The sequence below is a fragment of the Peromyscus californicus genome, unplaced genomic scaffold, assembly GCF_007827085.1.
Source record: "Peromyscus californicus insignis strain IS unplaced genomic scaffold, ASM782708v3 Scaffold_2__1_contigs__length_46816999, whole genome shotgun sequence".
In the NCBI taxonomy this organism is placed as follows: domain Eukaryota; kingdom Metazoa; phylum Chordata; class Mammalia; order Rodentia; family Cricetidae; genus Peromyscus; species Peromyscus californicus.
Genome location: NW_026294540.1, coordinates 15,880,443 through 15,908,191, shown reverse-complemented (window position 1 = coordinate 15,908,191; position 27,749 = coordinate 15,880,443). Strand labels below are relative to the sequence as shown.

General features: G+C 53.5%; 1 protein-coding gene across 1 annotated transcript in view; it reads right to left on the bottom strand.

The window, feature by feature from the left end:
- Aacs (acetoacetyl-CoA synthetase) overlaps window positions 1–27,749 on the bottom strand; it is a 37,678-nt gene that overhangs the window by 7,404 nt on the left and 2,525 nt on the right. The window contains exons 2-12 of the mRNA XM_052755485.1: window positions 24,268–24,371; window positions 23,280–23,400; window positions 18,594–18,707; window positions 14,575–14,672; window positions 9,390–9,504; window positions 9,237–9,318; window positions 5,941–6,088; window positions 3,948–4,028; window positions 2,696–2,820; window positions 1,823–1,887; window positions 1,582–1,704 (exon numbers count right to left, since the gene is read on the bottom strand). Coding sequence (XP_052611445.1) covers window positions 1,582–1,704; window positions 1,823–1,887; window positions 2,696–2,820; window positions 3,948–4,028; window positions 5,941–6,088; window positions 9,237–9,318; window positions 9,390–9,504; window positions 14,575–14,672; window positions 18,594–18,707; window positions 23,280–23,400; window positions 24,268–24,371 — 1,176 coding nt within the window. The remainder of the gene's footprint in view (window positions 1–1,581; window positions 1,705–1,822; window positions 1,888–2,695; window positions 2,821–3,947; window positions 4,029–5,940; window positions 6,089–9,236; window positions 9,319–9,389; window positions 9,505–14,574; window positions 14,673–18,593; window positions 18,708–23,279; window positions 23,401–24,267; window positions 24,372–27,749) is intronic.

Genomic DNA, 27,749 nt, shown 5'->3' with positions numbered 1-27,749 from the left:
TATAAAGATTTGTAACGAAAAGGAGCAAGCTGAGCAAAAAATATATAACATGTACAGATTGAGAAAAGGGGCACCAGGCAGTGGAATAGAGCTATTCCTATTGTGTTCAAGGAGACAAACAGATTAGGAAATAGAATAAAGGGAGTGGTGACCTCAGGGCAAGATCCCATCCAGCTAAACTTCCAGCCTGTGAAAAGGAATTAAAGCAAAGCTAAGAGCCGGGTGTGGTGGTGCATGCCTCTAATTCCAGCACTTGGAAGGCAGAGGGCTTGTGGATCTCTGAGTTTGAGGCCAGCCTGGTCTACAGAGCAACTTTCAGGACAGTCAAGCTTAGGCAGTGAAGGACAGAAAGCTGGTGAAGATGCAATGGAATAAGGGACCATGTTCCAACCCCAGCAAGCAGCAGACCTTGGCGGCTTTGGCCACATGGTTCTGGCTTTAGAATTAAGGACAGAAGAAAGGGGTTGTGGAATTTGCCTCCACACCTAAGGAAAGCCACTAAGGCCAGGCATGTGTCATGTGTGTCTCTGAATGGAGGCCTAGAAGAGGACATTTCATGAAGCTGTGAAGGTGAAACCTGGATTGTCTTGGAGACCCCAAGATGTTGGAGATGCCAGAGCCATGGGATACCTGCCGAGGAGAGCTGTTAACAGGGAGTGGAACCAGCTCAAGAGAGAAAAGTGTGTTGGAGTTGGAGACCTGAAGAGCGCTTTACATCAGACACAGAGATACAGTTTTGGAATGGTAATGTATATCCTGTGCCATTATATGTTAGAAGTATGAGATCTGCTCTATGATTTTGATTTTACAGGGGATTACAATTAAGAGATTGCATGAATCTCAGAAGAGATACTGAACTATAGACTTTTAAATAAGTTTGAGACTGTTATAGACTATGGGTACTTTTGAAGTTGGACTGAATGCATTTTTGCATTATGATATGGCTACAAGCCTTTGGGGACCACAGAGTGGAATGTGGTAGTTTGAAAGAAAATGGCCCCCAAACAGAGTGGCACTATTAGGAGATGTAGCCTTGTTGCAGTAGGTGTGGTTTTGTTGAAGGAAGTGCGTCACTGTGGGGGCGGGCTTTGAAGTCTCATATGCTCAAGCCATGCCCAGTGAGTCTGTCTACTTCCTGTTGCCTGCATATCAACATGCAGCAGCTCCTTCTCCAGCACCATGTCTGTCCGTATGCCACCAGGCTCCCCACCATGATGATAATGGACTGAACCTCTGAAAATGAAAGCCACCCCAATCAAGTGTTTTCCTTCATAAGAGTTGACGTGGTCATGATGTCTCTTCACAGCAACAGAAACTCTAACTAAGACAGACAGCCCAAGGATGCCAGAAGAAGGATCTGGAACTTGAGTTACAGGTGGTTAAAGGCGCCCAACATGGGTGCTAGGAACCGAACTCTGGTCCTCTTCAAGAACAGCAAGTTCTCTTTAATCCCACGACCTGCCGTCACTCCACATACCACTGATGTGATGCTCCTAACTTCGGCACCCATCCACGGCTTCCAAGGGCCACCCCACACTCCCCCATCCCCGTTCCTCCTGCAGCCACTGTTTCTGGCCCTACCTGAGATGGAGCCGAGGAGCACGCTGCTCTTGACGCATCTGTACACATACTCGTAGCTCTGGGCTTTCAGTGGTGAACCAGTGGACAGGATCGTGTGGAGTGTGTGGAGGTTGTGAGTTTCCACTGGGGATAAGAATGACCAGAGGTTAAGGCAAGCCTACTGCCTTCAGCCACGATCACATGCAGGACACAGTCAGAATGGATGTCAGTTCCTGGGAACACAGACTGAGGGGCCACTCACCTGGCTTCATGTCCTTCTCCTCCAACACCGATAGCCACTTGGCTCCCGTTCCCAGGATGGTGATCCTACAACAGAGGTGGGAAAGAGCGCCTTCAGGCCTCCTCAGATCCCCCAAAGCTTCCAAACATCATAACAGACTTCAGCCACAGCCTCCCACCACCTCCCTCCTGCTGCAGCTCCAGGCCTGCTCTGTCCCATCACCAGCCTGGTCCAGCGGGGAACTGACGCCAGGTACAAGCAGAGGCTGATGATGAGAAGTGAGCAACTCCCTCCAGGGGACAAAAAGTCACTCACAGTGAGGACTCCCATGCAGGGCTGTCTTACTGTCAGATGGCCCTTGCAGATGGGTGACTGACTGCCCTGTGTCCCAAGTGTAGATATCTGGCCCATCTTTAACCAAAATCGTTTCTCCCTGGCCTCACCTCAATAAGAAAAACCAGCCCTAGAGGGTCTAGTCTGAGCCTGGGAGTGAATGACCCTGGGGAGTTAGAGCTGGTGGCGCCCTCTGGTGTTGATCAGAAGCTGGAACCACAACCTAAGGACTTGCTCCTAGTTTACAGACATGACTGAAAAGCTCTGAGGTCCTAAGGATGCCGCCAGCAAAAAACAAGAGCTAACCCCACTCCTTTGGCCTCTCAAAGTTCCCTCCCAGCCTGAGGACCGGTCCTCACCCCAAAGCAACAGGCCAAGGGTGGGGTCTGTCTTGTCTTTCGTCCCCTCTGCTTCTAGCACCCTCCACACCCTCCCAAGCAGAAAGACAGAGAACTCTGGGACAGAAATGGGGATGTTAGCTCTGTGTGAGACTGAGCCTCCCCCAGCAAGTCAACAATCCTGACTGCTTGGGTCAACCGAGCAGGACCCCAGGGTACCTACCCTATCCTGTCCACAAGGTCCCACAACACGTTGGGTGTCGGGACCAGCGGGGAGCCATCATACAGGACCAAGGATGCTCCAGTGGCCAGGGCTGACACCATCCAGTTCCACATCATCCAGCCGACCTGCCGCAAACAGGGAGACCAGGTAAGCCAGGCAGAGGTGCGGGCCTGGAACCCTGGCACTGAGGACAGTGGAGAGAGCCTGGAGGACTGCAAGTCTGGGGCCAGCCTTAACTACATTGTGAAACAAGTGGGGAGGAATTCCAGCAGGAATCTCCAACCTGGAGGGAAAAGGGGGCGCCCAAGCTCCCCTACATGGACCAGAGGGAAGCCAGGGCAGACTTGCTGGGTATCTAAGTGTCACCCAGCACTCTAGGGTCAGTATTGGGAGGTGGGGACATACAGTTGGTGAGGAAGTTCCCACAAAGCAGGGAGTGATGGTGCATGCCTGTAATCCCAGGATTTGGGAGGCTGCAGCAGGAGGTCAGGGGTTCAAGGCCAGCCTGGTCTACAGAGCTAAGCTCCATCTAGCCTGGACAACTCAGCTAGATGATATCTCAAAATGAAAAACATAAAGGACTAGGGATGTGGTTCGGTGGTAGAGTACTTGCCTAGCATGCCTGAGGACCTGGGTTCAATCCCAGGCACTGAAAAAAGAAACATGAGCCAGTACAGATGTATGCTGGGGATGTCTTTCTGTATGCTGTGAATGTATGTTGCTCTGATTTGGTTGATAAATAAAATAGACTGGCCAGTAGCCAAGCAGGAAGTATAGTATAGGCAGGATAAGTCGAGAGGAGAATGCTGGGAACAGGAAGGCTGAGTCAGGAGTCGCCAGCCAGACACAGGGAAGCAAGATGTGAAGGCAGAACTGGGAAAAGGTACCAAGCCATGTGGCTAAACATAAATAAGAATTATAGATTAATTTAAGAGGTAAGATCTAGCTAGCAAGAAGCCTGGACCATTAGGCCATACAGTTTTAATTAATATAAGCCCCTGTGTGTTTATTTGGGTCTGAGTGGCTACGGGTCCAGGAGGGACTGGAGAAAACTCCAGCCACAGACATACTACCCAAGAAACACTGCTAGATCCTCCGGAACCTCTCCAGACTGGACAGGAACACCCCAACTCCCGACTGAAGCTCTGGGTTAGTGCCAGCACCCCACGCTGCTCTAGGCCATGTGGCATCCACCTGCCATCCCTTGTACCCCCCAGTCACAGGAGGGGCAGCAGAGGACCACAGGACGCACCGTGGTATAGTAGAGCAGAATGTCGCTGCTCGTCATGTTGCCGTGAAGCACGTGCTCCTTCAGGTGCTGGATGAGGGTGCCCTGCGGGAGGGAAGGAGAGCAAGGCATGGGTGAGACACTTCGTCCCTCTCCCCTTCCCGGAGAAAGCCAACTGGAGCTCTCTGGCTCGAAAGGCCAGCTTTGGTGCCACCCTGCCACCTGACACCCAAGCATCAATCAGGAAGTCCCAGGACACCCCGTCCACCTATGAGCTCTCAGTGCCCATCCCAGAGACATACTAACTTCACGGAGAAGAGAGGCAGCCTTCACTATGATGGGAGAGACAGCTCAAGGGCCAATAGCAGATGTGTCCCTGCCCCTGGGCACTCCTGGGAGAAGACATCTAGACACAGAGCTCAGAGACACCATGGCAGAGGGGCCCACAGGGGCCACCTCCCACCCAGCCTCCACTTTGGTAACACAGTTCCAGCTCCAAATCCACAATGTGCAGCCTAGGAAACACCCTCCCGCAGGCCCGCACCTGGCTCTTCCTGCTCCCCACAACAGTTCAGCACACCCCTACCTGGCACATGTGCATCCCCAGCTGCTCTGGCTGGAGGCTGGGGCAGGGGGAGCATCCTTCTCAGAGCTGAGTCCAGCTAGCACTGTGAGTGCCCACTGGTCATCACTTCACCCTTGACCTTGGTCTTCCTGTCTCTATACTGGGTCCCCTAGGAGATCCCGAGGACAGACTGGGGATGCCACCCTTTGATGCCCCCGAATGATCAGCTCACTGCCTGGGCCTGGTCCACAGGTGTGAGCACCAGGCTTGCGGGGAGGCTCACAGGCTATGGAAGAGCCACGGGGCTGGCCCAGGACCCCACATGTCACACACCAGACTCACGTCACACACTCACACTTAAGAGAGGTCAAATCAAAGGAGGACCTCCATACAAAGCTGCTGCAGGTGGAGAAATGCCCCCACAGGCGCACAGATGCAAACACTTGGTGACCAGCAGGTAGAGCTGTTTGGCAGGTTATGTAAACTTCAGGAGACTTCCTGTTCTCTACTTACTGACTACCAAGTGCCCTCTCGTTCCTGTTGCCATGCCTTCCACACCCTGATGGGAAAAGCCTGCCAGGGTAAGCCCTTTTCTCCTCTTACTTGCTTGTCCTTGGTGTATTTTATCACAGCCACAGACAAATAAGAAACCGGCCAGTGTCACACACCTCTAATCCCAGCACCAGGGAGGCAGAGGCAGGCAGATCTCTGAGTTCAAGGCCAGCCTGGTCTGCAGAGTGAGATCCAGGACAGCCAGGGCTACACAGAGAAACCCTTTCTAGAAAAACCAAAACAACAACAAAAAAAAAAGAGGAAAGAAAGAAAAAGAAAAAGAACAAAACAAATTCTGTTCAGTAGAAACCACCTCCCAGAGGTTCTCCGTCCAATCATACTGGATCTGCACCAAGAATGAGTCTTTCCAGGGGTTCCGCCACCATGCACCTGCCTGTCACCCTCAGGTTCTGAGCTCAAAACAGAGCGTTGCTGACTGCCTTCCTGGGGGGCGGGGGTGTGACACAGTTGCATGGTTCCCTGGGTCTCAAATGAGAGCTTTGGTGTTTTTCTTTCAGTGCTGGGGATGGAACCCAGGGTGCACATGTGCCACTGAGCCACAGCCCTGGCCCCGAATAAGCTAAAGGAATGGGACACTGCTTTCTAAGACTCCCAAGCAACAAGCCAGTGATGACCTCTGACCCCACACACCAGGACAACACTCTCCTCTCCCTCAGTCTGTGTTCACCTATTTTCAAGGCATCCTGCCCAGGCTCCAGCGCGCTCTACACCACCTACAGCCTATCACAGCCACCACAGCCAGGAATGTAGTGCTCCACTGCCCTGGGCCAGTTCCAGTTCTCCCGAAAGCATCCCATTCAGAGGAAAGCAGCACCCCGGGGTCTCTGCATGAGGGAGTGGTCTGATGACTGCTAGACCAGCCTAGGAAAAGACACCTACCCCAGCAGAGTGCACCATGCACTTGGGTGCTCCTGTCGTGCCCGAGGAGAACATGATGAAGAGAGGATGGCTGAAGGGCAGCTGTTCGAACTCTAGCTGCGGCGCCTGCGCGCCTGTCCCGCTTGCCAGGAAGTCATCCAGGAACATGCTGTCGGCAGGAGCATGAGAAACCAACAGTGAACATTCCAGAACGCCAGAATAGGCCTGATAATTCTGCCACATTCTGCTAGATATGGCCCAAGATCCCTCCTCATCTACTCTAAAAGCCTGGAGCACTGGCTTGCCCAGTATCCAGGGATGTTGATTGGGTATGGAAGCCCTATGCCTGAGGAAGGGAGGAGTCAGTCTCCCAAATTGAAGATGCTAAAGGAGAAGTCACTGGACATGAAGATTAGGCGCTGGAGTTTCTTGCATCAAGGATTGGCTCTGTAGAGACACACAGCCCCCACCCCACTGCCCACCCTGACAATCCCCTCTACACCTCTGGAAAGACTAGCTCACATCTAGCTATCCATACACCAGTGCGGACTAGTCCACTTCCTGTTCGCACTTCATCCCCCAATCTCCCCCACCCTGGGGCAGGGGCAGAAGGGCAGCATCAGGAATATAGAACAACTGGCCCAAAGCTACCACAAGCAAATACGTATCACCCTCATTTATTACATTCTGGGGCCTCCAGCAGCCATGTGTAAATATCTGATGCAGAATAAACACAACCAACCCAAGCTGTTAACTAAGTTCTGTCCTGCCTCAGCCCACGGCCACCAGAAGCCACCAGATGTGGGTGGCCCAGAACCACAGAACAAAACAGGAACAGCAGGTCTCCGAATCAAACTCTCTCTTCCAAGCAAGGAGGTGGGATGTCATTAAACTCAGCAATTTGCTGAGGCTAATGACACTGAAACCCGCCCCACCTGGCATGAAAAGACATGCCTCAGAGACCAGGGACAGGGAAGAGCTTTTAAAAAAGACATCCAAAATGCTCCTGACAGCCGCACCCCCACATACACCTCCTCCGAAGTCCTGTTCTGTGAAGTGCCGTCTAATGGACACTTCCCGCAGAGAAAAGCTCTTTCCTTCAAAGGCTCCGTAAGTCACAGTAAATAACTGTTGCTTTTGTTTCTCTCCTAAAAATGAAAATACCAGGGGAGGCTCTGCCCTGAGCTCTCTGGACCAGCAGTTCACTGCTCAGGTTTATCTGTGACAGCCAGCAATCTTAAGAAAAGAATGGCGCCGCCTGGTGCCTGAGGTTTGATGAGGGGACCGCTGCGTTAGACAGAGCAAAACTAACCGGCGAATGTGGCTCTCCTGGTCACCTCGCTTTACATCAGTTACTGATCAACAGCGATGACCCTTGGCTTTTTCCCTCACCTCGGCATCACGGCCTCCATCAGACAGACACACCAGGGCTAAATCTAAGGTTACATGGATGAGACCACATCTCCTCCATCCGGCTGTAAGTTACCAGGTCAGCACTTGCCCGGGTCCAGAGGAGCAAATACCTGGGCGGACTCACAATGGACTCCCACACAGCTGTGGTCGTGGGTGGCTTCAAGGGACAGAACCCACTGGGCCTTACGGGGACACACTGTTACCCATAGCTAACTATGCTCTCGTCCCAGCACTGACCTATTTAATTCACAGAGGGATGTACCATCGGCATTTAAAGGATGGTAAGAGCACAGAGAAGTGAATTACTGTCATGGGGCCACCCAGCTGGGACCAGAACCCGAGCGGGAGACTCTAACGGCCAGGTCTTGCCAAAATGCACTTGGCCCTCAGCATTCTTCCCAGGCAGCAAGGGCCCTGTGAAGGACAGACCTCAAGGCCAGTCAGGAGTGCAAGAAAGCTCAAACATGAATCTTTTCTATCAAATACTATAAAACAGTGTGTTTAGTACAAAGAATTCAAATCTTCCTATCTCTCCCACCTCGTAAGACTTTCGTGCAAATATGTGAATCCAGGAATTTGCATTCTGGGAATGTGACGACAAGGGGCAGTGACCCTTTTCTCCTGGAGCAGTGACCTTCCTCCCCTTCCTCTCTCATGTCCTGTGCACCCATTCTTTCCAGACTAGCAAATCCAATGAGGCCGTGAGGTCAGAGCCCGGCCAAAGAGGAAAGGACAGTCACCACCTGAGTTATCAGAGCACACCTCTGGACACTTCAGGCAGAGGTTTCTTTGCACCCTGACTTATTTCTAACAGAGGCAGCCACCTCAGATCTCACAGAGAAGCATTGTCAGGCAGCTGGCAGCTCCTGAGTACTGTTCCCTCCTGACGGATGGATATGCTGTGTCCTGTGGGCCTAGCGGTCAGCAGTTCCCCACCCACAGGTGTGTCTCATCCTCTGACTGCACCTGTGGAGGGCAGGACACGTGCTTCCCATCCTTCAGGGCCCCAGACAGCACCGTGCAAAAGTCAGGGAGTCCGATGTCACTCACCGCCTGTCTTAGTCCTCTCCTCACAGAGGGCACAGGGGTAGGGGTTGGGGAGGGCTGCCATGTCCCCACAGCCCCTCCTCACAGCCTCAGATTGTAGCTTCGGGGGGGGGGAGGCACCTGCCAGTAGCAGGAGCTAAGGCTGAGAGAAAGATCCCCGCAAAGGTAACCAGATCCCTTCCACTGTCCCCAGAAGATCAAAGGGTCCACCACAAAAACAGACAATCTACCAATGCCAGGAAAGCAAAGGAGGGGCCCAGGAACAAATAGGAATGTTTCCCAGCATTCTGGGGGGCTCAGGTTCAAGAACCCCATAGGGACTAAAATCTGCAGGTCCTTGGCCCATACGCAAACGGGGACAGAGCAAAAGGACATGCTCCCAGCCTTCAGTCACCTCTAGAGGACACACGATAGGAATGCTGCGTAAACAGTGGCCCTAATAAGATCTGCACATGCTCAGTGCAGACACAGGTGTTTCCCAAAGTTTTACGATCTGCGGATGGTCATATCCACAGATGAAGAACCCACGGATTCAGGTTAGCTGCATACACTATGCGTATACATGTCCGTCTACACAGCATCCACGTGTTAAGTACTAACCTGAGTGTGCCACCTGGGTGACAGGTGTGAGCGTGCCTGTGCACACAAGTTACCTAACACCAGCCTGCTCTACCCAAGCCAGGAAGGCAGGCCTGGTGCCCTCCCCGGCCACAGCAAGACAGGAAGGAAGCTGACGGGTCTGGAGAGACTCATCCTGGGGGCCTCCCACGCTCCATACCACAGGGAAGGTTTCAGCTAATGGCTTCCCCACCTCAGATAGACGGGACCGAGTCTGGAGAGTGGCGCCTCCTCCTCACCTGTTGGGGATCTTGGAAATGTCTATCTTCTCCCTCGGGAGGACATAGGGGATCAGTACCACTCTCTGCAGGTCAGGCAGTCCTGAAGGAGGGGTGGACAAGGTCAGGCCCGGCTGTTGTCTGCGCACGCGCCCAGGACAGGACCCCAAGTACCTTTCACAACGCGCTGCAGCTTCTCCAGGTGGCTGTGCTCCTTGCCGTTGTAGATCACAGCCTCCACTGAGAAGATGAGTTTGGGCTGAATTTGAGAAAACCGGTCCAGGACACCCTGAAAACGAGAGGATGGGTCATGGGAAACTATAAATGCAGGGGAGAAAAATGTCAGTGTCAGGGTCGAGTAATGCCACTGTCCTCAGCACTTGCAGCCAACACAGGCAGGCAGCCCACGCAAACTCCAGCCACATCTAGGAAGCGACGGCCACACCAAGGAAGGCCTCGCCATTCAAAAAGCCCAAAGACTCGGAAGCATGACGTGAAACAGAAAAGGTTCCGACTGCCCCACCAAAGGTCCCCACCGCACAGACTGCCTCTCACCACAGCCCTCCAGAAACATACTGTATATAGTCTGCCTTCCAGAAGGGCACAAGGTTCTGTGAAACCCGGATGTAAGAGGAACCGGCATCCTCCTCCAAGTGTTCACATTCTCCTGTACGCGTGCGCACTGCTCAGGAAGGCTGCCCTGGCTGGAGTGGCGGGCTTACCCAGAGAACTGTGTACCACACACAGGGAATCCACAGCCAACCAAGGGTAGCCCTTTCCTACCTCCCATACAAATTTATGTAGACAGGCTCAGCCATGGGACCCCTTTGCTGTACCACTCCAGGGGAAACAGATCAAAGCATAGAAGTCAGCCCCTACCCCACCCAGGACAGCCAGGAGGCCATCATCCCTGCTAGCAAGGCCGGTGAGGCAGGGGAAGGCTCCACCCCTCTGGCCCCTGTGCTTCCGCCAGCAGCTGCTCAGAGGATATCTATGGTGACACCACGCATCACAGACAGGGTCCCCACCTGGCTGCAGGCCCAGCCACCTGCAGAGGGACCATTAGGTTAATTAGGGCCCTAAGTGTGACTAATTAGCTGCTGGAGCACTCAATGTTTCCAGAGCTCCCCAGTGACTCTCAGCAGGGGAAAGGCGCTGACTCAGCAGGAATCTAAAAGGCAGGGGGGGGGGACGGGGGGACACGGGACAGCTCAAGGTGGGCCACCCCTCCCCTCGTCCCCCCCCCCCACCGGCTACAGCAGCCTCCCCGAAGCCTGGCAATCTGTCCCTGCCAGCCCACCCGGAGTTCTGATGCACCCTAACATGAGTTCACTTCAACGCTGTCATTTTCCCAACCACTGGCGGAGAGGGCAGCGCACAGCGGGTTCACTCCACCTCCCGGGTGCTGGGCACACGAGGGTCCCCACTCTCCCAAAACAGGAACAAACGCAGAAAGCCGCGGGGAAATAACTGCTGGTATCATTGCTTCCGGTTCCACGTCTAAGAGAGTTCACAATGCTCAGAGAAGACATGTGCAGGGCACCGCTGCTCATGCTGAGACGGAGGATCATGAGTTCATGAGTTCAAGCTCAGGCTGTGCCCACAGTGAGACCCTGTCTCAAACAAACTGGCTGTTGAGCGAGCCGGAGGGTGAAGGTGCCGGTGGCCCTAGCCTGACAGCCGGAGTTCAATCCTGGAACCCAGGTAAAACTAAAAGGTCAGCACTGACTCCGCAAAGTTGACCTCTGACCGCCGCATGCGTGTTGTGTCATGCATGCCCACAGACACAACACACACACACATGATTATTTTTAAAAAATGGCACACGCCTTTGATCTCAGCACTCGGGAGGCAGAGGCAGATGGATCTGCAGCCTGGTCTACAGTGAGTTCCAGGACAGCCAGGGCTGTTACACACAGAAACCCTGTCTCAAAAAAACAAAACAAAACAAAAACAAAAAACAAAAACAAAAAAACTAACAATGTTCAAAGCCCTCGACCTGCATGTTCTAAGCTTGTCAAAGTCATGCCCGCCTTTGACTCTCGTGGCACCAGGATTGGGGAGCCTTACAGAGAAGAAGGACCAGGTTAAGAACTTCGTTCGAGCAACGCAAGCCAAGAAGCCAGGGGCACGCACACAGGCTGCTCTGTGGAAGAAACACACAGAATAGATGTCAGGACGGAAGTGGGTGCTGAGGCCCCTGGGCAGATCACACCAGCACCTAGAAGGGAACCCCACAGTCAGGTGGGGGCCCGGGACAGCGTTCAGACAGAAGGAAGGGCAAGTCCGCAAGAAAGCCCAAGGCCAGAGAGGTTGACAAGGAGCTAGCCTGGGAGGGTGTTAGCAGGGGGCAGGGCCTTCATCTCAGAGGACCACTTCCATTCACAGCTGGCCAAAAGGAAGACCCAGCAGCCAGAGGTGTAAGGCTCAGACATCGCAGAGACACCCCCAGTCGCAGGGATAGTACTCAGCAAAGACGACAGGCATTTCCAAGCTGAGTCTGCAGATCACAGCTGAAGCTCCCCAGGTCGGGCAGGTGAGGGAGAGAGCTCAGAGCATGTGAAGGAGCAGTCGGCCTGCTGAGGTCCCCAGTGCTGTATGAACTGCCTTGTGCTACAATGAATACCCCGGCCATCGCCATCGTGGGTCTGACCTGAGCCAGTGCTTAGCAACCAATGAGGTGTTGAAACCAGTGGCCCATGGTGAGTCACACAGATGGCCACCCAGAGTGAGGACAGTGGCTGTCCTATTTACACACAAAACACTCAAGCAGCTGAAGTGTATAGTGAGAATGGGGGCAACAGGCTGCGGGCTGCGCCCTAAGCACGTGGGTCTTAGAGGGTGGCCTCCCTGATGTCTCTAAAATCACCACCAGTTCAGAGGAAAACAGAAAAACCCAAAGTGGCTGGCAAGTACAACCCGGGGTGGGTCACCTCCTGTGGGGCAATGGCCCACACGCCCACACGTGTGCGCCATACAGAGCACAGCCGAGCAGCAGTGGGTAGGAGACTAAGACAAGACGAAGTGGGGTACCACGGTGCATGGGAGAAGGGGACCTGCTCCCCACCGCAGAAACCCCTCCCAGCTGTTTTCACCCTGAACAAGGGTGGTCCGTGTCGGGTAGGCACGGGCTAAGCAACAGCTTCAAGGACTCTGGAGCTGTCCCAGGCCACAGTTCACAGAGAACAGATGTGGAGATGAGCAATCAGCAGGCCTCCAGAGGACGCAGGGGCCAGCAGGCACGGGGCCAGCAGGCACGGGGTTGCCCCTGAGGCCTTTCATGAAGATGCCACTTATCTGTCCCAGGCCATAGCTGCCATGTCCCCGGGCAGGCAGCTCTAGCTCGCTTCCTGTGTAAGGCCCGGGAGAGGAACCGTGAAGGGTGACACTCCCTAGAGTCTGAAGCTGAGCGGCTAAACACAGCATAGCAGCAGGATGGAGGAGACGGTGGTGGAGCCCTGCTGCCCCCTAGTGTCCACAACGCAAACAAGCATTACACACCAGCCAGCAGCCTCCAAGCTGCAAGACAGAGCCGGGGACGCCACTCACTAGAGACCAGTCCTTTGGAGTCACAGGCCTCTGGTGGTAACATCTGGCCAGAAGAGGGCAGTCCAGTCCACTAAAGGGCACATCACCACCACCATCACCCCCACCATCAGAAGGCCAATTCTGGAGCTCTGCCTCAGGTCCGCAGCCCCCACACAGGTTACCCCAGTTCTGATGACAAAGTACCCTCTCCCTCCTAGTGAGCAAGAACCAATACTTACTGACCCCACAGTTAAGAGGGCCCCATCACACAGACCTCCTGTGTGCTCTCAGTGCCCACAAGTGCACTGTGGGTCTGCATCCCAGGCTCTAGACCTCAGGTGGGCAACCTCATAGCCAAAGCCCTTTCTGCCTCCTTACTCTTGGCCACCTCCTGAGGGACCTAAGCAGAACAGCACCCAGGGCCACCTTGTTAGAACCTCCCATGAGGACGCCATGGGCCTGGACCCCAACTAGCTCATACAACCCCACAGCAGCCCCTGGGGCTGGTAGCCACCTGTGGAGTTTCAATCTAGGCCAATCCTTGCTGATCCTAGACAGTCCTGGGGTTGGTTATACATGGGAAAGGGCACAGGAAGTAGAAAAGGACCCATGGGCATCACCTCAGCCCACTGGGCCATGGACCAAAGTGAGGGGCCCTGAGAAATCAGCACTCCTCCTCCATGACAAGATGGAATGATTCCTCAAAAGCCTTTGCTGAGAGAGCACACCTTAAAGCAGACGTGAGTTTACATGTTCACCCCTGGAGAATAAGACACGGAGCACACCCCAAACTCAGCTCATGCTCTACCAGTCCAGCACCCAGCTGCTGGCCACACCAACTGACCCGGCCTGGGTCAGAAGCAGCTGGCCCCAGAGCTGGTGGCTTGGACACCACGTGTCCTCCAGCAGCTGGCACCAGGAGAGCTGGCGGCTTGGACACCGCAGGCACCTCCTCCTGGCACTTGTGAGTCCACGAGTTCAGGGCCCTACTGACCCTAAGATCATGACCAAAGCAGGCTTTCCTCAGTTGCTACAGCACACTTGAGCAGCCTGAGCTCTGGACACACCCCTCGGCATCATGGTCCCTTAGAAACCCCTTGAAGCCAGGCGGTGGTGGCGCACGCCTTTAATCCCAGCACTCGGGAGGCAGAGCCAGGCGGATCTCTGTGAGGAATTTGAGGCCAGCCTGGTCTACAGAGTGAGATCCAGGACAGGCACCAAAACTACACAGAGAAACCCTGTCTCGGAAAAAAAAAGAAAAAAGAAACCCCTAAAAGTCAGCACAGACATTCAGGAAACCTCAGAATCGGCAGGCAGGAAACAAGAACCAGTCTGCTTGTAAACTTAAAACCAACACCCAAGTCAGGTGAGGTGGCTTATGCATGTAATCCTAGAACTTAAAAGGCTAAGTCAGGAGGATTGCCCCAAGCTCAAGGGCAGTCTGAACTACAGAGTATGACTTTGTTTTAGAAAGAAAGAAAGAGAGAGAGAGAGAGAGAGAGAGAGAGAGAGAGAGAGAAAGAGAGAAAGAAAGAAAGAAAGAAAGAAAGAAAGAAAGAAAGAAAGAAAGAAAGAAAGAAAGAAAGAAACTAAATGAGTCAAAACCATATCCCTGTTCGTGCGGGGGGTGTGTGAGGCCGTACGCACTCAATCATTCAATCCCCAGCACCAAGATCAGACTCCGCAGCCTTCTCCCTCCCACTTACGGCTGCCCAAGGAGACACTCAAGAGCTCCACTCAGACAGCCACAAGCTCTAAGAGGGTGGGGAGTCCCAGCCCACCAGGGACACTCTTTGACCCAGTGGTACCCTCCAACAGGACCCCAACTCACATTCACACCAAAGTCTGGCGAGGTGGAACTCCAGATGGCTCCAATACTGGCAGCGGCCAGCATGGCCTCCACGGCATGCGCACTGTTGGGTAGATAACCTGTGGGAGGGAGGGGAGAAATTCGCCTTGGGTTGAGGGGGTCAAAGCAACAGTCTTCCAGAAGTTTCCCCGAGAGGCCGGAAGTATCTGAGAAGCAGAGATGCCAGCAAGTCCACTCACCATGCCTCACTAGCCCATTCTCCACACGTGAACCAGAGGGACCCTGCAGCAGTATTTGCTCTGCCCATGACCTTGGACTATAGGGCCCGAAGGAGGTGCTCCTTGCCGTTGGAACATCAGTCATTGCCCTTAACCGTTAAGCCATCTCTCTTCCCCTCTCCCTTTCGTTTTTTAAGAGGTCAAGTACAATGGCAGGAAGTACCGCCTCCTTCAGGCCCTATAGCAGAGCAAACACCACTACAGGACCCCTATGGCCTCCACAAGCAACTCTAGCCTTCCCGGCTCTTCTCCCTCACTCTGCTCACTTCATTCAGTCCTTTGGGCGTTCTAAGATTCTCCTTCCCCAGGGCCTTTACACAAGCTGCTGTACTTGAGCACACCTACACACGCACCAGCCTTCCACACTCAGTGCACATCTGTCCTTCCGCTCCTCCATCACTTGGCACTTCTTCAGGGAGGCCTTCCTTAAGCTAGGTACTTAAGAAACACAATGGTAAGCTGGGCAGTGGTGGCGCACGCCTCTAATCCCAGCACTCGGGAGGCAGAGCCAGGTGGATCTCTGTGAGTTCGAGGCCAGCCTGGGCTACGGAGCGGGATCCAGGATAGGGACCAAAACTACTGTCTCAGAAAAAAACAAAAAAAAACCCACAATGGTACTTCCCCTAGCTAGGAGAACTGTACCAGCCTGACCATGTGTGGACCACCTATTTAATATGCGGTTCTCAGGTGAGGGCAAGAACCTCCCCTGTCTCCATCTTTGCTTTGCCAAATGCTCCACATACCCTAAGAAATGTGCTGTCTGGAAGACGGGTGGGCGGGACGAGAGAGGACAGGTGAGCCGTGTGTAACCCTTGGGGCAGAATGAGTGGAGGCCCCATTGCCAGGGAGGTTGGCATCATCCAGGGAGACAGAGACCATCTTTGGGTGGAGGGATCACCATCAACTAAACAGACAGTGCCGGCGTTCTGGGAGAAAGGACTTCAACACAGGCCTTGGGACAAGGGCCGTGGCCAGGCACCCACATGGGGCCCGTAACGACCTTCTCCAGAGAGACACAACAGTTTGCACTCTGCCTTTCAAAGTTCATGTGCTCCCTGCTAGTCCATAGGCACTCAGAGGGCAGGGCTCAAGTATCGTCCCCTCAACTCCAGGAGAGTCCCCTCGTGCCTGGTGTGAGCAGAACTGAAGCGCCTCATCATTGTTGTTACCCAAGGGAGGCTGGACTCACTGCCCAGGGGAGTGCACAATCCAGGCCAATTGACTCCCTGCTAACATGACAAGCAGCCTGCCCTCCCCCTAAGCCATCAGGCCTACCTTGGGGGCCACAGTGCAAGCAAAAGAAAAGAGCTGTGAACAGTCTAATGCACCTCCTCAGCCCTTCGGGCTCCTGTGCCATTTGATATTTAAATCACTCTTCACGTGAACTATGGTCAGGGCAGGGGGAAGCTGAATGACAGCCACAGAAGGGCAGGCCAAGAGCCAGCCTGACTGAAGAGCCAGTCTCCCGGGGGGAGAGCCCAGTCCCAGGATGGCTCTCAAATGTCCCCAGGCACTCCTGGCACTGCCTTCTCTCAGAAACACCTGCTGCAGATGGATTTGAAAAAAATGCAAATATGGGCTGGCTCATGGCTCAGTGGCAAAGCCCTGCCAAGCATCAGCCCTGAGTTCGAATCCAGCACCACAAAACAAACTAGTGGGAAGAAAAGCAAGAATAAGAGGCAGCTGGGTGGTGGTGGCACACACCTTTAATCCCAGCACTCAGGAGGCAGAGGCAAGCGGATCTCTGAGTTCAAGGCCAGCCTGGTCTACAAGAGCGAGTTCCAGGACAGCCAGAGCTACACAGAGAAACCCTGTCTCAAACAACAAAAAACAAAACAAAAATGAGAAGAGGCTTCAGCCTTGCTTAGCTCGACTTCAAAAAGCAACAGCTGAAACAGAGCCAAAGAGAAGACAGAAAAGTTAGGGTTCAAGCTCCAAAGCCTGCCCTGGCTGCACGCAGGGATGTATGCACAAAGACCAGAGTTCTGGGCCAGCCTGGGGCACATAACAGGAGCCTGCCTCAAAACACAAACAAATGAAAGCCTGGACTGACTGCTGGCCCGGTCCGCACTTGCATTCACCTAAGAGCTATTTATTAGATGCCAGCTGTGTGCCTGGCCTTCCACAGCATGTGTCGGGCCAAGAACGGAAACAGTCCATCTTCAGGGACAGACACAGAGCCCATCCCCGGAGAACGCAGGGCAGACAAACAACATCTAAGTGGCATCACAGGCCAGGAGCCCACAAAGAAAAGTCAAGCTGATACTGGAGATCAGTGAGGAATCTGCCCAAGTGTTGCCAGGGTGGCCCCTAGTGAGCAGTGCGTGGGCACAGGCGACAGAGTGGGGTGAGCCGGCCAACCGGCTTTCCTGCCAACCAGGACAGGCTGTGATCACTCCATGCCCTCCCTGCCCACTGTCTAAGAAGGAGCTGCAGGACTCCAGGGGGCCAGCACTGGATCTGCTATGCTGTAGCTGCAGACCCGCCCTCTGCAAACACAAGCTGGCATCTGCTGTCGGCCAGTCCCCTCAGGAGAGGCGTACCCTGCCAAAATCGGCACTGCCAAAATCGGCACGTAACCACTCAGACCATCACCCTGGCCCGTGGCCTTGTCCAACTGTGGATTAGGGACTGAGCCCTGAGTTGCCCTGGAAGAGTGGCTCCCACACCCCCACACCCCCTCACCCCCCGCCCCCGGGCACACCCTTCCTGAAATTAACAAACTGAAGTTGTTGGGTGAAGGACAGCCCCCCACAGGCCTTCCTGCTGCTGGGAAATCAGGATGGAAGGAGAATTGGAAAGGTGGCTGAGCTGCTCTTAACGGAAAATGTGATGCCACATGGGATGCAGCGAAGGTTCAGGAGGGACTTCCAGGCCTGGAGGCTGCAGGCTCCAGTGTGCCTCCTGAACGACAGTCCCCAACAAGCTCCTGGGGCCCCAGGCCAGAGAATCCCTCTGCCCACTCCTACTGCGTTAGGGTTCTGCACATCTTTTTCCTGCCTTGTGGTCGAAAGTGGGGAGGAATTGAGAAGGAATAAGGCTGTCAGCAACTCGGGGTGGGGCGGGCAGAGGTGGAAAAAGTCATGACAGGTAGTGCTGGGTATCTGTCACAGCACCCTCCTTCCTACAGACATCTTGCTCTCACCAGCCACAGGGCCTTTGCACAGCTGTCTGCCGTCTGGCTCCCTTTCCTCTTCCATACTGCCCCACGGCAGCACTATTTCCCACAAGCATCTGTTAACCCACCAGCTGCACAGACCACACCTGGACATCCTTGCCCCTTTCTGCTCTGGAAACACAATGAAGAGAATTCCTGGTCCTCACAGAACAGTAGGATAGGGGATTCTTCCTTTCTCTTTATTCGTCTTGTTGTTTTATGGTCTTACTGGCTTTGTTTTGAGACATGATCTCCCCATGTAACCTGAGCTGGTCTGGAACTTGCAATCCTCCTGCCTCAGCCTCCCAAATTCTGGAATGATGGGTGCAACACCACACCCAGACCGCATTCTGCAATTCACTCTCGGTCAACTCTGACCCGTGTATGCGGCTGGAGTCACACAGGGTCAGTTCTACCCACGGCTAAACCGGTTTCAAGTCTCTCCACCCTCTGGGCCATTCTGTTGATGGTTTGGCTTGAGTTTGGGTACTAGGGATCGAACCACCACAGCACCAAAAGGTGTTTACCAAAGGATGGAAGAAAAGGAGGGAGGGAGGGAGGGAGGAGAGAGGAGGAGGAGGAGGAGAAAAGAGGAAGCCCCTTACCGACCACACGGTCCCCTTTCTTCACGCCCATCTTCCTCATGGCGGCTGCAAACAGAGCCACCTGCTGCCGCAGCTCTTCAAAGGTCACCTTCACAATCTCCTCTCTGCCTTCCCCTGAGAAGAGAACAGGATCACTCAACCACAGGCCACACAGGAAGGGACCTGAGTCAGCGGGGACAGGAGCAGAGGACCCAGACGGACGTGGGAAAATGCAGAACCAGGCCCAGGGTGGCGCCGCTCCACACGCTCCACATGAGAGCCAAGCCCGGTACAAGCCAGGCTCCGACCACAAGTCGGGATCCTCAAGAGGAGAAGCTGATGAAAATAACCAGACTGAGCCGGGCGGTGGTGGCGCACGCCTTTAATCCCAGCACTCGGGAGGCAGAGGCAGGCGGATCTCTGTGAGTTCGAGGCCAGTCTGGGCTACAGAGTGAGTTCCAGGAAAGGCGCAAAGCTACACAGAGAAACCCTGTCTCGAAAAACCAAAAAAAAAAAAAAAAAAAAAAAAATAACCAGACTGGCAGAAGGTGGGAGGACCCCACAGTCTCTACAATATCCAGAACAAGAGTGTGATATGGAGACCGGCAGGGAAACCAATACGGAGACAACGTGTGCATAGCTGTCACCTGTGACACTTCACGGCACGGCCAGCATCACCACAGAGCCATCCTGTGATCACCCATCCCTCGCGGTCACCTCTGCCCCCAGGCATCACCGATCTGCTATCCATCTGGACAGTCTGAGTGATGAAAGGATGGGGCTATGCCCCCCACCTATAAGCTTAACTACAAATGGTTCTGTACTACCTGTTCAACCAGGTCAAAGGGTTGTTATGACTACCTGTTATTATGACTACCTTGTTAAGACCACCTCGTGTCTTTGTTTCAGAATGCGTGACTAACTTGTTATGCTTCCGTTCTGCCCCGGAACCCCACCCATTTTGCAGGCCAAATCGCTCATTTGGAAACCCCCTACCCCTGAGCTATAAAGACCTGGTCTTCCTCATATCCGATGCTGACCTCTTGAACCCAGCCTTAGCAGAAGGCAGCCCGTGTACAGGAATAAAAACGCTTGCTTTAATTAATTTGGCCGTGATGATTTGGGTGGGTGGCCTTTCTCCTCCCATCTTTGAGATTCAGCATTTGTCAGTAACTACTCCTTTCCATTGCTGAGTAGCAGTCCACCTTCAGTCAGGCTTCGACAGTTATCCTTTTTGTTTTGTTTTGTTTTTTTTTTTGGTTTTTCGAGACAGGGTTTCTCTGTGTAGCTTTGGTGCCTGTCCTGGATCTCGCTCTGTAGACCAGGCTGGCCTGGAACTCACAGAGATCCGCCTGGCTCTGCCTCCCAAGTGCTGGAATTAAAGGCGTGCGCCACCACTGCCCAGCTTGACAGTTATCTTTTTATTGGCTAGCTAATGCAAAAATTAAAGTGTGAATTTAAAAAAAAAGAAAATTAAATGAGCTGGGTGTGGCAGCACACACTCTGAATCCCATTCCCAGGAAGCAGAAGCAGGCAGACCTCTAAGTTTAAAGCCAGCCTGGTCTACAATAGCGAGTTCCAGGGCCAGCCAGGGCTACATAGTGAGATCATGTTAACTCGCCCACCACCAAAAAAGAAAAAAGAATATTAAATAATGACTATTGCCTGCAGAGGCCTCACTGTGAGGGCCTCTCCAAGGCTTGCAAGAGTCTTCACCGAAGAAATTACGTCAAAACATCCATGCTGACTTCTGGTGGAAGACGATTTTTTTGCTTGGCTAGGGTAACATATAAGGATGTGGGTTCTAATTTACAAATTCAATGCACCCCCAGTGTAAACAACATAAGCTGTTCCGTGGAGGAAAACAAAGCGATACTAATACTTGAAAAATGCAAGAACATCCGGGAAAACACTTGAAAGAAAAATGAAGGAGGAGAAATAGGCGTTCCATCCTGGGTTTGATTCCCGGCAACACAAAAAGAAAGAAAAGAAGGGAGGGAAGGAGAGAGACAGGAAGAGGATCGAGGAAAGGAGAGAAGCTAAAAAGGGCAGAGGAGCGGGTGGCTCACACAGCCCCTCTCAGCTCCACAGGCCTGGCCCAAGTGACCAGTGGGTCATTGTGGGACCCACAAGTGACCGCTGAGCCTTGGTCATAAAAGACACTGCAGCAGCCTGGCCAGTACCTCAAACCCAGGCTCCAGGTCAACCAGGACCACTTAGCGAATGACACTGTCTCTAAGTCAGTGGTTCTCAACCTTCCTGATGCTGCGACCCTTTAATACAGCTCCTCATGCTGTGATGACCCCCAGCCACAAAGTTATTTCATTGCTACTTCATAACTGTAGTTTTGCTACTCTTCTGAACCGTAATGTAAATATCTGATATGTGTTGATGCCCCAGATTGAGAACCACTGCTGTAAGTAGAAGTAAAATTGAGCGCAGACTCAGGTCAGGTGTGCCTATCCCAACATAAAAACAAGATCTAGCATCTCCCCAGGGGCCCACTGTGGGGAGCCAGCCGCCTGTTGTGAGGACTCCTGGGAGCCTTGGAGAGGCTCTCACAGCCTCCTCGGCCAGCAGTGAGCCAGCCCCTGTCAGCCAGCCAAAGCCACAAGGCCTGAGGGGCAAACCTGTCTGAGATGGGCGGTCAGGTGATCTGTCAGGTGGACTGCGCGCTGTGGAGGAACTGGAGTCCTCCTTGAAGGAGAAACAATGGCCTTGGGAAGATGCTAGCCCCACGACCATCATCTTTGAGGCAGGGAGCTCTGTGGTTCAGAATTCCGAAGCAACTTTCTACAAGTGAGCGAGCTTCCTCACCCTGAGGCACCCAACTGGTGTCCCGGTGTGGGCGATGTCTGCAATGCTGGCCATTTTTATCCCTGGTGACAATACTCAGAGACGGCATGCTCTGTGCAGACGGCTGTGCTGATAAAGCCAGGACCGGGCTGAGGGGCTGAGGGGCTGAGGGGCTGAGGGGCTGCTGGAGCTCACTGGGGCACGAAGGCTGAAGTGCCAGTGGCTTTAGAGAAGGAAGCCTGAGTGTTGCTGTGATGCCTGGTGAGCAGGGCACAGCCAGTGACACCAGAGGGAAGGGGGACACGGGAGGGAGGGATGATAGATGAGTGAGGATCTTCAAGTCCCCATGCTGCTCACAGGCCAGCCTTGGGAAGAAGGCCAACTCCGGGCCAGGGAGGGAGGAGGCAAGCTCAGTGCGACACGTCAGACCCTGAATTTACTTCTCAGCACCAGTTTGGAGGTTGACAGAGAGCCCTGGCCCAGGGGCACCTGCCACTCTGACACCATGAGGAAGGAAAGCTGGCTCAGCAAAGCTCCACCTTCGAAGGAAGGGACAGAGAGCGAGATAGAAATGCCAGCCCAGCTGAGCTGCATTCCGTGAGAGAGGGGACAGGGGCACAGGGATGGGGGATCACCCTTGGTTCAGTACCCACCGGGATGCCGGCACCACAAGCCCCGAGAAGCTGTTCAATTCCCCCTAACCGTCAAGTATGCCAGTTTTGTGGTTTAGGGTTTAAGATCTGTTAAGATTTGGATTTCAGGTTTGAGATTTGAAGTCCGTTCCCATTTTGCAGTGGAAGAAACCGAGTGCTCATGAAACATCGAGTACCGAGTACAGCACATGTGTTTATACGGTCCAGAGAGGACGGTAAGGTGGTGTCGAACCAGGAACCTGGGCCTGGAGCAGAGCGGCCTTCCCAAGCCGCTGATGCCCACACAGACTTACAGACATCCAGGCAGTGGGGCCTTATAGGTGTTCAGGGAATACTGATGGGGCCACAAGACAGACCTTAAAAAGCTAATGCTAGCCTGGCCTGGGGGCGCACCCCTCTAACCCCAGCACTCGGGAGGCAGAGCCAGGTGGATCTCTGTGAGTTTGAGGCCAGCCTGGGCTACAGAGCGAGATCCAGGACAGCTAGAGAAACCCTGTCTCGGAAAAACAGAAAAACAAAAAACAAACTCACTCAAGCTCACTTAGTCCTACACGAAGCCCAGTGATCACCCCACTCCCGCCTCCCCCTATCCTCGAAACTAGAGAGACCAGGAAACTGAGCGGTCAGAGCGGGACAGACAGTAGGCATGTGACAGCCAAGAGCACAGTACTTTTCAGAAGCATTAGAGCCAAGCCTCTGACGCACCCTAAGGGCTCTCACTGGTAGTAGATATTGGCGCTGTCCAGAAAGACAAACGCTAGTGAACAGAAAGCTAACAGGAAGCTCCACCCACTCCAACAAGGCCCGCTCCCTACAGTGACCAAGCAGCCTGACTGGAAAGGAGAAAGTGTTATTACTCAAAGGCGAGCGAGCAGCCACCCGAAACAACTCAAACGCTAGCATGCCCAGACACACACACACACACACACACACACACACACACACACACATGTGCACTGCACACACAAATATGCATACAGGTGCACCTGCATACTCCTGAAGGTGCACACAAAAGTATGCAACACACACACACACACACACACACACACACACACACACACACACACACGACAATGTTAGAAACAAGCAACAGTTGACTCCATCTCTAACCAAGCCCTCTCCATCTCCCAGCAGAGGTGTCTGTTACGCTAGGAGGGCATATACCAATATGCCAATGCCCAGCCGGAACCCTCCCTGCCGCCCCGCCACGCCCACGGGGCCACACACATCCACCACCCAGGACACCCGAGGGACTCACTGGCCACGTAAAGGGCGACTTTGTCATTCTCCTTGTGCCGTAGGAGGTTCTCGGCATAGTTGAGGCGGCTGCCCCTGAACCACTCGGGGACATCTGCGATTCCTTTGGACGTGTCCACGACCTGCAGAGGGACAAGCAGAAGGGAGGCGGGGGGCTCAGCCCAGAGCCTTATGACATCACCCATACACCGACCCTGACCTGTGGAGACAGCACAGCCCTGCACCCAGGGCAGCCACCCCCGGAAATCCTTACAACAGAGTTTACTGAACACCTATTTATGACGGTTACTGAAGAGGAAGTAAAGGAAATGCCCAGGCCGGAAGTGGGGAGTTCAGGCCTGTTATCCCAGCACTCAGGGGGTGGAGGCGAAGGGGATTAGGAGTCTGAGGCCAGCCTGGTCTACACAGTCCTAGAGGGCCAGGGCTACACAGAGAAACCCTGTCTCAAAAAGAAGGAAGGGGCAGCACTGCCTGGACCTGGGATGTGACTCAGTAGCAGAGCGCCTGCTCAGCATCACGTAGTCCCGGGTTCATCCCCAGCACAAAAGAAAATGAAGAAAAGGAAATCAGTAGAGAGCACTGGCCCACAGACACACCAAAAACAGGAGTCAAGCCTGGGGCCCTGCCCCACCCCATAATTCTCTGAAAAATGACTCTGCCTTCCCCTTGGTGCTGAGCCCTTGGTTTCCTCCTCTGAGGGCCACACATCAGCCTTACAGAAGGCTTTGCCACAAATGGGCAGTGAAATGCACTTCAGATACGGGACTCCTTCCCCAGGGCATCCTTTCACTAACCATCGGGAGGAAATGAAAGTTCTCTGGAAGGTCTCCTCAAAATCTAGATAACCCTAACAATGGGGATGTGCTTATACCTCCGACTGCCCACTGAGCCATGTTGCTGGCCCACACATGGGATTTTTAAAAGCTGACATGATTCAGTATTCCCCAATCGACACGTCAGGAGACAAGAGTGTGGCCAGACCCACTTACCTCGTCATACATTCGGGAGTAGACTATTCCACTGAACTTCCAGAACTCAGCCCAGAAGTCCGAATATGACCGGACAGACCAGTGGTACAAGTCATCATAATTCCCTAAAAAAAAATAAAAAATGAAAAAATAAAAAAATAGCACCCCTTCAGACCAGCCTCAGAGGGTGGCCCCTCAGCAGGAAGCCCGGCGCCTGAGAACCCCACATGCCAATGACTCAGTGACTCCAGCGCCCCTGAATGATGGGGAGAACTAAACCTCAGGACGAAACCCTTCATCCAGTCCCAAAGGTGGCCCAGGCTGGCCTCAAACTCTTGATCCACCTGCTACAGCCCTCTGGGGACTACGGGAAGGCAGCACCACACCCAGCCTTCTGTCTTTGTGTGTTTGAGTGCGTGTGGACATGTGGAGGCCACAGGTCAACCTCGGGTGCCATTCCTCAGTCACCATCCATTTATTTGTCTCGGTTTTTAAAGATTTTTTTTTTCCTGGTTGTTCAAGACAGGATTTCTCCGAGTAGCTCTAGCCATCCTGGAACTCACTCTGTAGACCAGGCTGGCCTTGAACTCACAGAGATCACAAAGCTTGGCTTTGCTTCCGGAGTACTGGGATTAAAGGCATGCGCCACAGCAGCCCGGCATTCCAGGTTTTCTTAACAGGACATTATGTTCACTCAAAACTAACATGTGGGCCTGGCTTGGGGGCAAGAATTCCAGCTACCCTGAAAGCTAAGCCTGGGAGAGAAGTTCAAGGCCAACCTGGGCTACAGAGCGAGTTCAAGGTCTGCCTGGGCAACTTGACCGAGACCCTGTCTCAAAAGTAAGAAGTAAAGAGAAGATTTGGGATGTAGCTCGGTGGTAGAGGACTCACCTAGCATTCACAAGGCCCTGGGTTCGATCCTCATGACCACAGAGTAGGAAAAAGACAAAGTCCCATGAGTCCAAGGGCTCACTGGAAGAGGTGAGTGCTGCTAGAGAGAAGCCTCCACACAAACGGAGCCTGGTTTAGCCACTCCTGAAATTTCCGGTTTCACTGACGATACCCTACATGCAGACCAGTCCCGTAGGCTCAGGAGAACCCACGTGCTCTCTCAACAAGGGTAGGGCACCGCTGAAACCTGGAACTCACTCCCTCAGACTCAGGGGGTTCAGGGGGGCCTGGGTTACAAGCGTTAACACAAGTATGTGGAAGGGACCCAACCAAACTACCTGAAACAATGCTCTTCAACACATGCAAGTAAATTCAACGCTTATGAGACCCTGTCAACCTCTGCAAGACAGACATATCTGGAGGTCAGACAGAGAATGCAGCAGGCACTGGTGGGCTACAAAATATCCAAAGCCATCCAAAGCAGCTCCCCTCTGCAGATCCTGCCCAGCTAAGTTAAAAGCTGGGTGTGGCAGCTGCTCCCCAGCTCAGAGGTTAAGGCGCTTAATGCACAAGAGTGCACAGTTGCAGAGAACAGGGAGGGGGGAAGGGGGAGGGGGCGGTGGGGGACGGAGGGGGGAGGGAGGGGGGAGGCAGCACACACAGTAAGGGAAGCAGAGTGGTTGGAGATGCAGAGAGAGCCCGCTCACAGGTGGGAAAGCCACAGCAGAGCTAGATGTGGGACTTTGCAGCTCCAGACTCCAAGAAGGGACCTGGGTCATGGCAATGAGGTCTCACCTCCTCCGGGCCCAAGGCAGGATGTATACAAAGTAGATATCTAGCATGCTGGGAAACTGCAGGGTCAGTGAAGCCAGAGCTGACCTAGTGACTTTGCCGGTCAGGCTCAGACAGGCCACTCTGCCTCTCCAGGGCGGTTTCCCTCATGGGTCACTTCAAACTGTGGACAAGCGGCTACAGATTCTCCCACACCAGTGAAAGAATTCACTCTGGCTCCAGGTCAGGCTAGGTGACTCCGATCAGCACCCACTCTGCCACTTCGGGAGCAAATGGCCTGGGGCGAGCTGCCCTACCTCGGAGCTCTTGTCTGATGAATGGGGGTAATGACGTGGCTGTTGTGAAAACCCATAGGACACATAAGAGCACCAACACCTACATTCAACCCCTGCCACTGAGTGACCTCAGACATCACTGACCTCCTCTGAGCCTCAGTTTCTCCCTGGGGCACGGTAAGGACCTAGGAAGTGCCCCAGAACAGTTCCTGCACCCAAAGGCACCCAAAGGCATCCACCATGGGTGTCACCCCTCCGCCTGCATGAAGAGCGCACATGGCACCTTGGTGACGTATACTGAGTCCATACATACACGGCTAGTCAGCACGAGAGTTAATATGCAGTAGTGTGGAGCACCTCAGGCAGGCAGAGGGCTGGGGCAGCTCCCAGGGACAGCTCTATGCACCTGTGGGAAACACTAGCCAAACAGGCCCCACAGCTCCTCTCCCTCTCCCAGGCTTAGTCAGCTGGGTCCTCACAAATGGAATGCTCTGGATGAAAAAAAAAAAAAAAAAAACCCGCTTTCCAAGTTGCTAAGCATGGCTAGACACTAGAGGTCTACTCTAAACACAAAAGTGGGTTCAGGCTGGGCCTGGTGGCTCGGGGTCCGTAATCCCAGCTACTCAGGATGCTGAGGCAGGATGATCAAAAGAGCCAAGCCTGGTCGACAGAGCAAGTTCCAAGCCAGCCTGAATAATTTTTAAGACCCTGGCCAGGCACGTCTTTAATCCCAGCACTCAGGAGGCAGAGAGGCAGAGGGATCTCCATGAGTTCGAGGCCAGCCTGGTCTACAGAGTGATTTCTAGGACAGCCAGGGCTAGGTAGAGAGACCCTGTCTCAAAATAAATAAATAAATAAATAAATAAAATAAATAAAAATAAAAATAAAAATAAGAGGGTTAGAGTGCTGCTCACTAGGAGACCCTGTCTGGCATGTGGGAGACCCTGGGTTCGAGCCCTAGGACCTCGAGAGAACAGAAGTACACTCAGCACAGCATCATTGAGGGTGTGGCCTGCACCACAAACCTGGGGAACTGGTAGTCACAAGGGCACTCCGCACCTGAGGACCTTGTGTGGAAACTTTTCCACTGCTGTCTCCTACCTCAGCCACACCAGGGGGTGAGCCGGGAATCCACTCAGGGGGGCCACTCTGAGGCCCAGGTGACCACAGGCACATTTGGTCCAGTGTGTTTAACACTCAACCGAGACTCTGAAAACAGGTGCTAGCATTTAAAAATCTTAGTTTTTAAATGAAATACTGGGATGTGATGGCGCATGACTGTGCTCTCAACACTCAAGAGGTACAGGCTGGAGGACTGTGAGTTCAAAGTCAGCCAAATGTACTGGCGCATGCCTGCTTTTAATCCCAGCGCTTGAGAGGCAGAGGCAAGTGGATCTCTGAGAACTTCAGGCCAGCCTGATCTGTATAGAGTTCGAAGCTAGCCAGGATTACATAGTGAGACACTGTCTCAAAACAGAGAGAGAGAGAGAGAGAGAGAGAGAGAGAGAGAGAGAGTTTGGGAGCTCTGACTCTACACAAGAATGC